At 37.6% G+C, this 17,031-nt stretch overlaps 1 protein-coding gene across 1 annotated transcript in view; it reads left to right on the forward strand.

Annotated features, from left to right (window-relative positions):
* Positions 1 to 17,031, forward strand: part of USH2A (usherin) — a 746,622-nt gene that overhangs the window by 635,304 nt on the left and 94,287 nt on the right. The window contains exons 59-61 of the mRNA XM_070602521.1: positions 1,791 to 1,949; positions 3,340 to 3,502; positions 14,420 to 14,774. Of these exons, the coding sequence (XP_070458622.1) occupies positions 1,791 to 1,949; positions 3,340 to 3,502; positions 14,420 to 14,774 (677 nt within the window). The remainder of the gene's footprint in view (positions 1 to 1,790; positions 1,950 to 3,339; positions 3,503 to 14,419; positions 14,775 to 17,031) is intronic.

Below are 17,031 nucleotides of genomic sequence, written 5' to 3' on the forward strand. Positions count from 1 at the left end.
TTCATCCATTCAATCAATGAACATTTTTTGAGCTGTGATTTTGTGCTGAAATCTAGGCATTGGAACTACACTGGGGAGGAGACAAAGTCCCTGACTTTATGGAGTTGACGTCCTAGTGATATTAAATGAGATATATGCTGCCTGGCATAAAACAGAACTTCGGTGAAATGGCTCCACTTGCTTGTGTTTTTGCGGCAGCTACGCAATGACTTTCACACGGGTATCCCACCTCCTGGCTCTCATGTTTTCGATCCCACATCTGCCTGCCAGCAGTCTTATCTTCCTAAAATGTAGGTTAGATCATGTTAGCTCATGCCAAATCTCCATGTTGCTGATTATATATAAAGCCCAAATTTCTTGAAGAAATAGTTGACGAAATTTAGTGGTCAGTTGAGTTTGACGACGAAGAAAGCAGGATCTTCTCTAAGAGTCTTACCCTAAGCCCTCCAAAGTAGGGAAATGGAGAAAGGAAACCCAAGGAGAACAGGTTTGGGAGTGGAAAATATGGTGATTCTGTTTGGGACGTGTCGACATTGAGGTCTCTGTGAAGTAGGCTGTTGACAATACAAGTCTGGAATGCAGGAGCAATATAAAGCCAGAGATAAGAATTTAGGAATCAATGACAGAATAACAGTGATTTAAGCTCTGAGGACCAATGCAGCTCAACTAGACAGTTTAACTAGGATGCCCTAAATTTAAAATAAAAATTCTCAATCTGGGTTCAGCACAATCTAGCACCTTTCCAAAGGAAACGATTGATCAGTCCTGCTGATTATGATCAATATTTCCTTCAGAGCCTCCTAATTTTCATCTATCCTGCACAAAATCTTGAGCATCTCTGGTTTTTACTAGCTCTTCCACCCTTCATACGTTGGAACCATATCTACAAAAAGCAAAACCACATTCCATTCTTTAGACTTCATCTCTCGCGAGAGTTCCATGCTATAGATTTCATTGTTTCTATAGCAATGATAAACTGATTTAAGTACCACAAAGGTAAGTAACTAAACCCAAAAATGTTATACACTCTCAGATCAATGAGAAAATTTAGTGGGAAACTCCATTACATTCTCCATTCAAGGCACGTATCTTCTCCTTGAAAAAGTATGCTTGTTATTCAGGATGAAATAAAACTTACAGGCATTTAATTATATGAATAGATTGTGAAAAGGCTAAATTGACAAGACCTCCTTTCTTTAAGAAGCACTATGAAAAATGACAGTTTTTGAACCCAAATTTCATGTATATTTAGGTCCATAAGTCTCACTGACAGAGTGGACTGTCCTGACTCAGTAATTAATGCACTGGGAATTCTCTAGATAGCCTAAGATTTGGATACTTTATGGGCTATTATGTCAAGGAGCCGTGTCAGACAGGATGCATACACAATGCCTACAGAAAAATTATTGTCACAAGCAAAACTGGTGTTTTTTTATGTACTTTAAGAATAAGTGAGCCTAGGAAAAATATATGACTCCTTTTCTAATTGCCTTGTATTTTTTAAGAAGTGAACGTGCCTTTGTTTTTATTTGGCCTTGGAATATATCTTTGAATAGAATTATTATACGTCATTCGTTTTTGAAAATGGGTGATGCACATTTCTTACTTTTGGAATATGCTTTCTAATATTGTCCAACTTAAGTTTAGTGCCATTATTAATTGCTATATTAAGCAATGATATACCTTTAAGTTATAACATTTTAAATATACGTTGTTCTTTAAAGATGAACATTTGTGGACCATTCTGTATAGCATATATATATGATTTTACTCTCTCTCTTTCTTTAAAGGGATCCTCATTCCTCAAATGCCTGTGGAGTACAATGTCTTACTCAATGCCGGAAGTCTATCTCCTCTGACCTCCTCTGTCGGTCATCATCTATCCATCCTTCTGGAAAATTTGGCTCCATTCACACAGTATGAGATAAGGATACAAGCGTGTCAAAATGGTAAAAGTCTTTCAGACACTTGTCCTGGGCTTTTATAAAAAAATATTTTATAAGAAAAAATTTCATTAAAAAGGAATAGATTCTCAATTCAAATTCGAAGACTAACATTTCATTTCTTGTTTGTACTGGACTGTTTACCCAGAAAAATCAGAGCTTGGCATTGAGTGAAGCGTTATGCATTTCTGCACATTAAATCATGAATATTTAAATACATTAAAATGGTGGTTTTGCAAAGTCTTGTTTTATAAGGCACTTTAAAAGAAAAACACCTCAATCGCATAAAGGAATTGTTGGTAATATAAAACAAAATGAGTATTACAAAAATTTCATAGGAAATGTACTCACCTTGGTTCTATTTAAGTTTTATTCAGGAAGCGGGTGGTGGGAAGGGAGACGTTATTTAGAAGGCGAGTTACACTCAGATGAACCTTATATATTTTACAGTGTTTCCCTGAACCCTATCTCATATACATAAACTGTCACCTGGAGTTTCATGGCATAGGCTAGTGGTCAATGAAATCATCATCTATCTATGTGGTCTTAAAGAAGAGCCTCTCTCACTTCCTTCATCCCTCTACATGTTATATAATATATGACACCCAAGTGCTAAAAGAAGAAAAGATGTAACTCACATTAGTGTACAAAACAAATTGCTTCACCTTAGATTAAAGACATTTGCCAATCTCATACCCAACATATAGTTGGAACTCCTGTTCGCAGATGAGTGCCACTTCCCACAGAGTTGGTTAGGGCTAGGGATCTGCGATTTTGCTATGCTTCCTCTCTGAAATTGTGAGTCAGCTTGCACACTTCTCTCTACAAACTAGACCAAGGGATTTTGTTTTGAAGCATATTGCTTTCCCTCATCCAGTCCACAAGGAAATAGTTTTAAGTTAATGTTGTCTTGATTTAAATGCAAAATCAACTTCTGCATCTCTATATCCCCAAAACTATGCTATGGAGATAGAATATCCTTCAAATTCATGTTTGATTCCCATGTGTTGAGAGACGGTCAATATTTTAAACTACCAGGAAAAATAAGATATTATTGAGAGCATACAAGATGTGTAGGTCACATGCATACTTATGAAATTCAAGTACATTATCACTTTCTGCCTAAAATGACCGCACTAAAGAAACCTCAATTCAGACAAGCATAAGCTTTATTGTCTATGCCTATAGAAATGTGGGGGTAATTAATGGACTCTCCAAAAATGATTCCCTATCCAAATATTCAAATCTTATAGAGATTTATAGTACTAGTCTAAAATATGTGTATAAAAAAGTTCAAATAAAATGGTTTTCATGATATCCTTACCCTTGTGTATGCATATGTAACTCTCTTTTTCCTGCTTGATAAATTACTGAAGGTCTCGATTTTTTTTTCAAGGAAGTTGTGGAGTTAGCAATAGGATGTTTGGCAAAACACATGAAGCAGCCCCAATGGATCTGAGTCCCCCTGTTGTTAAGGCACTGGGGTCAGCCTGCATAGGAGTTCGGTGGATGCCACCTAAAAAGCCAAATGGAGTCATCACCAACTACTTTATTCACAGGTAACGTTGCCTATTACTATTATTTTTAATTATTTAAGAGTGGGTACTACTCCAAAATTGTAGAGACAAATACATTTTCTATTTCCATAAGAGAATAAATGGGAATTCATGATTTTTGAAGCACCTACTAGGGACTAAAATTGGTCCTGGAAACTTTTACCTGTTATCCAAGAAAAAAAGCCACAACTACCATGTAACATTTTTGTTTGGACCTGTTTGAAAGACGAGACCTCATAGCGCACGTAAGCCCTGTGTTGGATGAAGTGGAAGAACAGCCCTCTAGAGGCTGACTGGAACAGACATTCCAGAGGAGGAACCACATCTGGGAGGAGAATTTATTTCCCATCACCTGTTATGTGGAGGTTTGAGAGACATTTTCTCATCCTCAGAAGGTGGTGCTTTTCACATGCAGAAAGAGTGGCTCATAGCAGCAGCTCCCCTTTTGTTTTAATGAGTTTCCACTCAGCTGGCTAGAGGGTGTAGGTGGAGCCTCTTTTCAACCCGATGTGCAGAATGTTTTGTGTATCCACCTAAAATCAAGAAACGAGAGAAGGGACAGGGAGAGAAGAGAGAGAGTGAGGAGACAGAGAGAGAGAGAGCGTGGGCATTTTGGTTTGAAGGGTACTGTGCTCCCTGATTCAGCCTTCACCTGAGCGACGTGGATATAGCTTTAAGTTAAAGTTTTCTTTAAATAAATAATGAATAATAAAGAGGAGGAGGAGAGGGAGGGGCAGAAGGAGAGAGAGATAGAGAGGGAGGGAAAAAGAGAAGGAGAGAGACAGACAGAGAGAAAGTAAGACTGAGACCGAGGACAAGGGAGAAAGAGGGAGAGGAGGGAAAGAGAAAGGAAAACCAAAACCCAAAAGCGAGTCAAGGGGCAGAGACCCCGTCAACTGAGAACTTGCTATCTGTCTTAGTCCATTCGGGCTGCTGTAACAAAAATACCATAGGCTGCATGGCTTATAAACAACAAAGAATTATTTCTCACAGTTCTGGAGGCTTTAAGGTGCTGGCAGATTCTGGGTCTGTTGAGGACTTAATTCCTGGTTCACGGACAGCTGTCTTCTCACTGTGTCATCGCATCTTCACGTGGTGGATGTGGCAAGGGAGCTCTGTGGGGTCGCTTCCATCGGAGCACTAATCCCATTCATGAAGAATCCACTCTCATGACCTAATCACCTGCCAAACGCCCCCCCTCCTAATCTCATCACCTTGGGGGTTAGGATTTCAACGTAGGAATTTGCAGGTAGGGGCCCAGTGATTCAGACCATAGCTCTAAGACAGGAAAAACCCTATCTAAGGCAGACACTGGCAGACATAGCAGATTTGCAGATTGAAAACCCCATTCCAAAAGCCACGTGTTTACACCAGGCCTACAAAGCACAACACATTCTTCTCACATCCTCATCCCCACTTCAGCATCCTTTGTTACTCTCTCCAGCAGCCTCGTTCCCTTCCCTTGTTTGGTCCTACGCCCTGGACACAATGGGGAAACTTAGTTTAGGCTCGTTTTACAACTTCAGATATTGAAACCCTTTGATTCAGATCACTCTTCAGTGATGAGCTAAGGGTATGTAGGAAAACTACGAAAGGAGGAAGTATTATTGCATTGCTGTTTATGTAAATGACAGTGCCGGAAATGAGCAAGCCACATTTCTTCTCAGCAAACATTAATTTGAAGAATAATATTTCTGATTCAAATATACATGAACATGTAAAAATGGCTAACGTGAATTTACATTTTACGCTAAGCACATTAGTGCAGGCTCTAAAATGCCCATCCTCTCGGAATAGTTTTCTTTCATCTACTTAATGCTAATTGTATGAGAAAAGCACATCAAATTCCTATTCTGAATAAAGGGAAATAAAGTATCTGTTATAGCCCGAGACGTGGCTTCACTCTGTTGGTTTTGTAAATAAAGCTCATGATTACAGTGACTATTCCATGGCAGCTATTGAGAGGGAAAACAGGAAATATAATGCAGAAAGCCCGCTTCAATGAAAAATACTGTAAATTGAATTTGACAGCATTTGATGGCATTTGATTATTCTAGCCACAGCCAAACAATGATATAAAGAGTAATATGAAACAGAATGTGTTACTGCCTAGCAGACTCAAAAGCAATAAACCTTCCTGCAATGTGACACAATCACTTCACAATCATAATTGTAGCCTGTTTGATACCTCTGAGCACAGCAGAAGGGCACTGACTGACATAGATACATTTTGTTTTTTATTTAAAGTGAAATGAAAATGGCGCGCTGGGGCTCCAGATACAATCGTTATATTCACCTCCATAGGCATGAATCACCTGGCAGTTATTTCAGTTGAAGTTTAAATGTGCTTCGACAACAACAATATCAAATTTTTCTTAGATAGCTGAAAAAAAATCAGAAATTTGTAAGGACAGAAATAGAATGTAGACACATAGTTCTTTTTCATTCTGGGACTCTGTGGAGCCCCTTATATAGTTACAACCACAAGCCTGCGTTGTTTCTGGAGAGGTTATGGCGTGTAATTTCTACTTCTGTTGCCACCAAAGGAAATACATTTAGCTCAAACCAAAGATGGGGTTTGGCCTATGCAGATATTTTCATTAAATTGTAGGGAGCCAATTTGTCAATTTCATTTTGAAAATGCTTGTTACTCTGCTCTCTCCAACCCCCCAAATCATTTCCCCTTAGTAATTCCCTTCTATTGTTTAAATATAGCCTCTAGATAGCATCCTGTTAAGTGTCTGTCCCAAGAAACCGATAAAATGTTTATAACTTTAAAAAACAAAATGAGGAAAGAACCTAATAAGCACAAGGCTATTAATGTGATTGCTTCTGTTTAGTTTACCTGTTAACTTGATACTTTATTTAGGCTATTTTGTTGATGACATGAGTTACAAAAAAGAAGATTTCTTACAATAAGGACAGCCCTTATGTTAGTGTTTTGCAATCTGTTTATTGATGGGTATAGACAGACCATCTTGGGCGTTTCCTTCTCCTCACAGTGACTTGGGTTTGTATCAAGATTCTTCAGTATGCCCCCTTTATCTTATATCTGTAACCTTGTAAATGGCAAAATCCATCTACAAAATCCAACTTTCATCCACAAAATCCACCAAACCTGTTTTCTTAGAACTTTACAAAACATGTAATAAAATGAGCTATCATTAAGATCTTCTATTGTAATAGAGACAAAATTGCATGGAGTTTTACTCTCATGAGCTGTCTCTTTAAATAAATAAAAAGATTTGATCAGTGTGCACTAAAAGTCAAAAATATACACAAACACCCTCTAAACACTGTAAAAATGGAAACAAATTCAGTATTCAGTAAGGTTTTGGTAAGATCTGAGATAGTTTGGACGGATGGATGATATGAAAGAGTATTCCAAACAGGGAACTGAAAATAATAATTTTCTAGAGTGGATAATTCAGCTGATTGAGTAAGCTAAGAAGAGGAGGCGTTGACTCAAAAGTGAAGGAATTTTTCTGCAATCAATTTGTGTTGTGTGAAAAGATAGATATGGATACGGATTTGCAAAGATATATGATAGAGAGAGACACACACAGACGCATATGTTCATATCTACTGTGAGATCTGAGCCCTATTACCAATGATCTTTACTATAGTAGGAGATATAAGTCAAACTAAGCAAACCAACAAAAAGAGCTATATGATGTGAGGAATACCAATATTTACAAAAAAATTTACAGGAGAGAGGAATTCTTTCTGTATGAAATATTCATGGAAGAATTCATGAAGTTGATCCCATTGGACTTGGCCTTACAAAATAAAAATTTAATTACGATTTAAATTAGAAATATATTTGTTGGAATAAAGTTTTATCAGTACAAAATCTTACCAAAGTTCTTTACCCCTTCTTTATGACTTACCCATGGCATATATAATTCCCATCAATAGAAGTGACTACTATTAATTTTAGTATATAACTTTGATGTTTTATTTTTATAGTTTCCCTTACATAAAATGAATCATATTGTTCATACTGTTATGCAATTTTCTTTGAGCACTCACACACACACACCTCATTTCTTTTAATGGCTCAACAATATTTTATTATATGGATATGTATCATATATTATTTAACTGGTCTCCTACTGATGGCAAAATAAGTGATTTCCAAGTTTTCATTACAACAGCAATTCTCCAAAAAAAAAAAAAATCCTTAAGATAAGCATATGGAGGATTATTCTTAGTACTAGAAGTGCGGGGTCAAAGTTTTGTGCATTTCAAATTTTTAGAGACTGCTAAGTTGTCTTCCAAAAATGGCATATTAGAACTTCTGATTCTGAAAACTCTAATCAATACTGGGTCTTATCAGTCTTACAAATCTTTGTCAGTTCAGTATTTTAAATGGCATATTATTGTTTTAATTAAAATTTTGGTCATTATAGGTGAGCTTGTTCACCTACTTCAAATATTTATTTGTTATATATGTGAGTGCATATATAAAATATTATATATCCATAGACTGTTTTATTTTGGATTGTTTCTTCTTAGTTTGTCTATGCTCTTTGTATATGAAGGAAATTGTCCCTTTAGTGATCATATTAAAAATAATGTATCAGGGGCCGGCCCGGTGGCTCAGTGGTTCAGTTCACACGTTCTGATTCTCAGCAGCCCAGGGGTTCACCAGTTCGGATCGTGGGTGCGGACATGGCACCACTTGGCAAAAGCCATGCTGTGGTAGGCATCCCACGTATAAAGTAGAGGAGGATGGGCATGAATGTGAGCTCATGGCCAGTCTTTATCAGCAAAAAGAGGAGGATTGGCAGTAGTTAGCTCAGGACTAATCTTCCTCAAAAAAAAAAAAAAGTATCAATTATTTCTTTCATCACTTTTATTTCCTTATATCTAAATACAGACTTGATTTTGTTATAAGAAATGAGACAAGAAATCTAAGCATTCATTTTGGGAAAAAGCTGTCTAATTTTCCAACATTGTTTTATACTTCACTCTTTTGAAATGCCACCTATACAAAATTCCCATGTGCCATCTGATCCATTTCAGGACTTTGTATTCTATTTCATTGTGGTAGATAGAATTTTAACCAGCAGAGCCTGATGCAAAGACATCTCAGGTGAAGAAAATTATAGAATAAGCATAATTCCCAACACTGAAGATATAGGGCTCAAGTAGTGGTCAGGCTTGGCTGGAGCCTTTCTTATTTGTAGCAGGAATATGAAAGATCCACTTGATGGTAGATTTTGGAAGACTTTAAATACCTAAGTCTATTTAAATAATAGCTGAGGAGGTTAGGTTTTTTTTTTTCTGGAAGCAATGTGGGCCATTGCAGATACGGGGTAAAACAGAGACGCAATGTGACACAGTGCACAGAGCATGGTATCTGTAGTCAAAAGACATGGCTTCCAGGTTCCGGGTCTGCCACTTACTAATTATGTGATCTTGGGCAAGTCACTATGTTTCTTCAGCTTCCATTTTTATGTGAAATTATGTTAATAAACATAGAGAATAATTAACCTCCTAGAATTTTATAAAAATTAAATGAAATAATTTCCTATGAAAGTACTGTGTTAAACATAAAGTATGATAAAAATAGGAAGTTATCTTAGATGTACCATCCATAATAGCCATGCTTTAGGAAGACACATCTGGCAGTTCTAGATGTCTATTTAAGGACAAAGGAAAAGGTTCACGATAATAAAAGAATCAGAATACACAACGGTATGCCTAGCACGATTCTGTTTTTCTTTAAACATATAGAATATTATGTACACTTCTATGAGCATGAAAAATGTCTGGAATGTTAAACACCAAAAAAAAGTTAACAGTGCTTATCTCCCAGAGATGGGTTATGGATAATTCTTTTAAACGCTTGTGTTTTTGCTCGTCTGTATTTTCTAATTACTTTGTACAATCAATATGTAATATGGTGTGATAAAGACAAAATAATAAATTCAGTAGGTCCAGATGCAAATCCCTCATCACCCTCTGTATGATTTTCCTGTTTCCCTCTCTGTGATCATCGGCACTTTCTGTAGCCATCAAGGGCTGCTCAGGAAAGAGAAAACATACCAGTTATTTTAATAGAAAGAATTTAATGTAAATAACTATTAACTGGTTGTAAATTTGTTAACTAGGTAACTGAAAGGATAAAAAGAGAAGTCTAAGATACCATAGAAGTGGCAACTATAGGAAACAGCTGCTACCCTTAGGACCAAGGGGACCAAGGGAAGCATCTAGGATTATTAAACTTAGGAACTTAGAAGGATTCTGGCACCCAGACATCTGATGAGCCGGTACCTGCCAGAGGGTACAGGTGTCTGGGGGAGGAGGCATGAGATGAAGCTGGATTTCTGAGTGTTGGAAAATTCTCACACTCGAATCATTTGCGCCTCAGGGGGAAGGATCTGCTTTCAAGGTGAAGAATCCTTGCTGGAGAGATGCTCACATAATCAGTCAGCCAGCAGGAAGCAAATAGAAAGGAGCCAGTTCCTTTTTGCTTTCAACTTTCTGATCTCCCTCTGGTGCCCCCTATTGGGAGATCCCAACATAGAGTCAGCTGGTAAAGCAGAAATGTGGATTGCAGAGTACCCACTCCGCTATCGTAACGCCAAATGTAGAAGGGTAGGTTTCTAGCTGAGAGATAACAGCTCAATAATGGGCACAGTTATTAGTTAACCAGGTTTTAGAGAATCTTGGAGTCCTCCTGTCAACCAGTCAGTCATTCAGTTATTGCTTCAAAAAATACATATTGTTTAATAGAGTGTGCCATGCTTCGCTAAGTGCTGAGAATATATAGATGAATAGGATAGAGTCTTTACCTTCAGGGAGCTTGTAGTATAGTATGAGAGATACAAAAATGGAAATATGTTACAATACAGTGTGACAAGTGAATCAATAAAGAAAGGACCCCACGTAATAGGACATGATAACTCTGAGACAGAAGCAAGGGAAAGACTTTCTGGAGAAAGTGACTTGGGCATAGAGTTTTAAAAGATGAACTGGGGTTAGCTTACAGAAAGGAGGAGAAAAGGAAAAAGGATGAGGTGAGGATTCATAAATATCAAAGCCATGGAGGCATGAAATCTCATGGACTATGTGGGAACCACAAGCAAGCGTTTGATTATGACTGGAATACAAAACGGGAGTAGAAATCTCAGAAGTCACTCTAAAGGGGTACACACAGGCCTGTTACACAGCAAGTCACTGAAGAGTTTTAAATGGGATTAACTCAAAGTTTTTGGAAGGCCTTCGATGTCTCTTGCCTAACACGAAAGCATCTGCTCACTCCACAAAGCTGGAAGACGCAACCTCCACAGGGCACTTAGTCAATCACCTGTGCTTCCACTTCCTCTACTATCAGCCTCATTCAGGAGTGACATTTATTCTCAAGTGGACTCTTGAGATGACCTCTTCACTGTGTGACTCTCTGCTGTCACTCCTGGTTCACGGCAGCCTTTACCTAACTTCTAGATTCGTCTTCCTAAATACAGCTTTGGACATCATTTTGATGATCACTTCATTTGTATCGTGCATCACATTTTTCCCAGTGATTGTCATGTGCATTAGTTGATTTAATTCTTACAAAAACCCTGGGACATTACACACTGTAAGGTTATTAACTCCAGTTTACAAAGTGAAATGGAAACAAGGGAACACAGGAGAAGTTGCCCAAGGTCATTTAATTAAGTGGCAGGGTTGGGGTCTCAACCTATCTCCTCTGGCTACAGCTGCTTCTGGCTATTTATTTAAATTTTGAGTATTCTTAATATTCTTCATGAGGTAAAGGGGTAGTTTCAGAATTTTAAATTGCTATGGAAAATGCATTGAGTTAAAGGAATTCATTTTCATTGCTTTTGAAGATGAGCACTGAGAATTCCTGGCTGGGACTGAGGAGGGAGGGGGGTTCTTTAAAAGGTTATATGATGCTAAGACAACATAAGTATGAATGCCTTTTAAAATATATTGTTCCTAGTTTTAATACTTATGTTTGTTTTCTTCTTAGTGTTAAGCAAGTGAATTAATTCTGGTTGGAAAGCGCATTTTGAATTATCTCCCAAATGAGCTTAAGCATAGAATAACCATTTGGCTATTCAGAAAGAACTGAAAATGAGATTTCCCTAAGCACAGACTCTTCAGGAGGAAAAGTTTCCAGTTAGATGAACAATTGAAGCCTAAGTCTTAAATAAGTTAGGAGTAATTGTGGTCTACGCAGCCTCTTCTGTTCAAAGTTTATTCAGACATAAAGATATTCTGTTTTTAACCCCACAGAAGGAACATTTACCTCACCATCATATTACTTTATTAAGTATTCAGTGCTGCTAAGAAATACTTAATCAGGCTGCATCCTTTAGTTGTTTTGGCGGATAAACTTGAGTCTAATATAATACTTAACATATAATACTTAATCTCTTACATAGTATAGATTTTTAAAATTCACGCTTGCAGGCAATTTTTTTAAGACTGTACATTTTATGGCAGGCTTGGCTACACCTCATTGTGGGAATTCATGAGGGTTTAATAAAAATTAATTGAATCATCATAGAAAGGTTGAAGCCAGGCAAAAAAGAAAATTTTATTTCCCCACAGAAGCTCCCATGTTTGTTTCTGTATGTGTTCCTAGCAAAGACCTTTTAAAAAACTCACTGAGAGAAGTCCTTGGCTGTGAGCCCTGTGGTCCTCATTAGAATGGATCCCTCCCAATGCCACACCTGGTACCTTATATCTGCAGCAAGTACAAAGGCCAAACCCCGTAAACCTACACTGAGTGTGGAATCGGGCCGACGCACGGTAGTGAGGAATAATGAGGTGGGTTGCCGAACCGTAATTGCAGGTCACCGAGAATTATCTCTGAAGCTTCCACAGCCTCCAGCGGGAAGCTTGTCATTGCTCATACTTAGGTCGTAGTGATTTATCAACTGGAGGATGATCAAATCCCCAAAGCCCAAGATTTTAAATATCCTGCCTTTTTGGGAAAGGTACCGTCATTTACTTTGTCTTAATAACCTTTTCCGTTTTGATGGGTAATCTGACATGGCAGCATGCGAATATACCAGCATCTGAAGGGTATGTTAATTCAATACTCCTCATGGACTGGAAAATACTGATTTGTTCATGAATCTTGTCTCAAGTAGAGAGTAAGGTAAAGGAGGAAAGGGTCATCTCTTGGGTACATTCTTCCGCAACCTAGAATACTACCCTACTAAGAAAGGAGAGTTGATAGAGATGAGGCAAAGATGCAGAAAAGCCGTGCAATTATATGCCTTTTGGCCATTCATTCAAAGAAATGATTGAACTTACTGGGCCCAGATGCCGGGAATACAGAAGTAGACTAACCCCACAATTCCTCAGGAATTCCCTCTTCTGATCAAGTCTGCATCATGACTTTACATTCAGATGAGCAAATAACTCTTCCAAATGAAACATCAGATATTTGGGGCCATCCCGACAACTGACAATTCCATTTCTCTTACTCAGGTGTTTAATGCTCTCCTTATTGAGTACCAAAAGAGTATGCGTGGGCTCAAGTTTCGACATCAATAAAATCTAAAGATGGGGTGCAACAATCCGCTTCGCAGGCAGTTGAAAGAAGTTTTCGAGCATACTCTGCTTTTTCCTAAGTTTTGGAGAAGCTATCTAAAAGGAATTTGACTTTTGCCCTTTAAAGATCTATAAAGCAAACTCCTATTCTATGACTTCTCATGTTGTTTTCATTAATTTGTGTTTAGCTTTATCTTCTCCACTGAGCCACGAGCTCCTTTAGGAAAGGAGTGTGTTCTTCATCTCTGCTTCTGGTACAAGGCCTGGTGTATAACGAGTGCTCAATTAAAGGTTTGTTGATGAATACAAAAAAGGATGGTCCTTATTTTGAAGGGTTATGGTTTAATGGAAGAGGAGAAAAATCAAATGAAAAGAAAATAAGTGACAAGCAGGGAAGTGAATTTAAAACATTTTTAGAACATCCTGGAAACAAATGCCAAATAGCATCGTGCTAGGTAACTGAAGATAAGACTGTGGGTTTCTCTTCATCATCCTCGCCCTTCAGTATGCTAGCCTGGGCTTTTTCAAGTGGAAATCTCATGGCTCCAAGAGCAGCAAGAGGGTCGGCTTCAATGTGCAAATGCTTTCAAGTCTACATTCATCATCTCTGTTACTGTCCCATCGGCCAAAGAGAGTCATACAGCCAAGCTCAGAGTGAGTTTGGAAGCATATTAGCAAAAGACGTGGCTACTGGGAGATTTAAATAAATTGAGACCCTTACTGCAATCCGCCTACATCAGAAGAGTAAGAATTCCCAATACTATCAGCCTCTAATAGTTGCACAGGGTGTGGTTCCAGTTGTGCAAAAAAATAAAACCCCAATATAACTTGATGTGCACATGCGCGCACACACACATATACATAAACATGTAGGCAAAGATCCAGAAAATACCAACAAAAGTATTAATAGTACTTACATATATGCTTCTGTGTTTTTAAATTTTTAATATTAATTTTTTAAAATTTTTCACATGTGTGTTTCCATGCATTGCATGTGTAATTTTTTTTTAGGAAAAAGTCTGGAAGGTGATACAACAAAATGTGATTGAGAGTGATGTTTCACTTTCTAACATTTTTAGTTCTTCTGTATTTTGTATGTTTTTTATAAAATACATGCATTCTTTATGATTAGGCAAAGATGCATATAAACCAAATATATGCATATATATATCAACTACATGTATATAAATGCATCAATTACATTTTTTAAATGACATTGAGTACAGTCTCTGGTGTCCTCTTCCATCTGGTCTTTCCTCATCATGACACCAGGAAGAGACAGTTGAAAAGTTGAGTTGATAAAATCTAAAAAGCAATTTCCCACTGTACCTACCAACCTGTTTTTTGAAGTGTTGACGTTTGCAGCTGTCATTGATCGCTTTCTTGGTTTCCTTTCAGACGTCCTGCTAGCACTGAAGACGAGTCCCTTTTGTTTGTGTGGTCAGAAGGAGCCCTTGAATTTACTGATGCTGCAGATACTCTGAAGCCATTCACACTCTACGAATATCGGGTCAGAGCCCATAACTCCAGGGGCTCCGTGGAGAGTCTGTGGTCCTCAGCACGGACTCTGCAAGCCCCACCTCAAGATTTGCCAGCCCCTTCGGCTCAAGCCACTGGTCCTCATTCAGTTCTGCTGAATTGGACGAAGCCGGGATCTCCCAATGGCATTATCTCCCAGTACCGTGTGGTCTACCAAGAAAGACCAGATGACCCAACGTTTAACATCTCTACTGTGCACGCTTTCACAGTGATGGTAAGATCTTGGGAAAAAGAATAGATGCTTAGATTATCTGGTTAATATGTTGAAATTCATTTTCTTATCCAATTTGTCATTTTTCTTCGCTGAGGTGTTAAATAGCTGAAAATCTTTCACATGTGAAAAGAACGATGTAGTGACGAGGATAAGGGATACTGAGGATAAGGGATATTGGAAACCACAGTTAATTTGTATTACCTCAAGCACGTAAGTGAATCTCTCTTTGACTGATTGCCAAATCCATTAAATGGGAATATTAAACGTGTCCCTCTACACCTCATGGGGATGAAGCTCAGATAAAAATAGCCAGAAACCTAATTTTCTTCTTTCTCAAAGAGCCAATTATATCACATATGTAAATCTATATCTATCTAGACATATCAATATTTATATTGATATTTATATCAATGTATCTACACATATATAGGACTCATATGGGTGAAACGACATCACCCACAGTAGATAGATAGAGCTAGAGATATCTCTAGATAAATATAAATATGTGATATAATTGGTTTTTTAAGGAAGAAGAAAATTCAATTTCTAGATCTGTCTATGAGGATGCATACATATAGAGATCACAGGCACTGTAATTTAGTGGTGATTTTTCTGGATTGGCCCCTCCAGCCCACAACACAACTTAATTTAGTCCACCTGGAATCTCTTAAGAGCTTTCTTTGTACCTGGCATAGCCTCATGTTCAATGGGAGATACAGGGATGGTCCTCATGTCAGGGAGCTTCTCTTTTAAAATATCACAGAGATGAATTGAACATAAGAAAAAAATAAGAGAAATAATGAATCACAGCCAATAATATCCAACATCTCAGGATTCAGACCCAAAACTCCAGCCCCTACTAGCTGTAAAGCACAATACAAGAGAGAATAATATCATATACCAAATACGTTAGGCAAAAAATGCTCTGAGAGGTCAGCAGAAAGCCCTCAGACTGAAGAGGCTTCATGGAGAAAATGAAACTTTGTGGTGTTAGGAGTTAAATACGTGTGGTTTTCAAAATGTGCCAAGACCTTACTAAATATGAAAACCCCTCATAAATAAGAAAAAATGAATAATAAGCATAGAACATTATTTTCAAAGACCAAGCCATGTTTCTATACTTCCAATAATTTAGACAGCCCAATTTACACGAATATTATCTTTAGTATATAACATTTATCAAAATATCTAAATAATAGCGGGCAAATATATTTTAATGAAATTCCAGAACAATCTTTGTAAATGAATAGTTGAAAGTGCTATGTTTTCTCACTTTCCTTATGTTTAACTTTCTCATATATCTAAAACCTAAGCATCATGTGAATGAAGGGATAATATTAAAGAAATCTTTCTTTCAGAATTGATACTTCGTTTTTTGTTTGACATTTAGTTATCTTTACATATCAGGGTCTTTCATATTACATGTTCCAGATCCTGCATTATAAGCATTCAAGCAGCATTGTTAGGTATAGACCACCTTTTTTAGTTGATATGTGATCCATGGGGAAATATATTACTTCTTACCATATCCTTGGAATTCATGTTCTAAACTTTCGCTCTGAAAGTAGAATACCAAAGAATGAAGTAAAAATACTGAAAAACATTTGATATGAGTTTTCTGAATGAGATACCTTAAGTGTATTTTATTGAAGGCGCCAATATTGCAATGATTAAATATCTGATCTTTTAAAATAGGGCTTTCAGAAGTATGAGCCTAACCATTTAATCTCCCCAAGTTCTACTGAAGTCCCTTGTAGGATGTATCAAGGCATTCCTCTATACCCAGTTTCATTTCACAACACAAGACTTAAATTATCTGGTGAACTCTGTTCTTTATTTAATCTGCTAGGTTCTATTTTTATCACACTAAAATGTTCTAGAGAAAGAGGGAGGCCTGTGGCCCCAAGCTTTAAGCTTCACACAGGCCTCTGTTCATAGGCCCTCCCTGACATAGCTTCTATCCTGACAGCCCAGTATTGCCACACTCTGAGAATAGCCAGAATAATTAAAAAACAATAATATTTCTGCATCCTATTTTTGAATGCATGTGAGTGTCCAGAGTGGCTCCCCAAAATGTGGATCTTTGGCCCTGAGAATTCCAAGAGAAGACTGAAGTTCATCAGGAAAGACCCCATTTGAGCTTTTTTAGCAATCAAGGACGTCTTCCACAGAGCAGTTGGGCCAACATTCTGGTCTCTAGGCCAAGTTTCCAGGTCAGAAGGCTACCATGACTCTTAATGGACTGACATCTTTGAAA

This window comes from Equus przewalskii, chromosome 31 (genome assembly GCF_037783145.1).
Source record: "Equus przewalskii isolate Varuska chromosome 31, EquPr2, whole genome shotgun sequence".
Classification (NCBI taxonomy): Eukaryota; Metazoa; Chordata; class Mammalia; order Perissodactyla; family Equidae; genus Equus; species Equus przewalskii.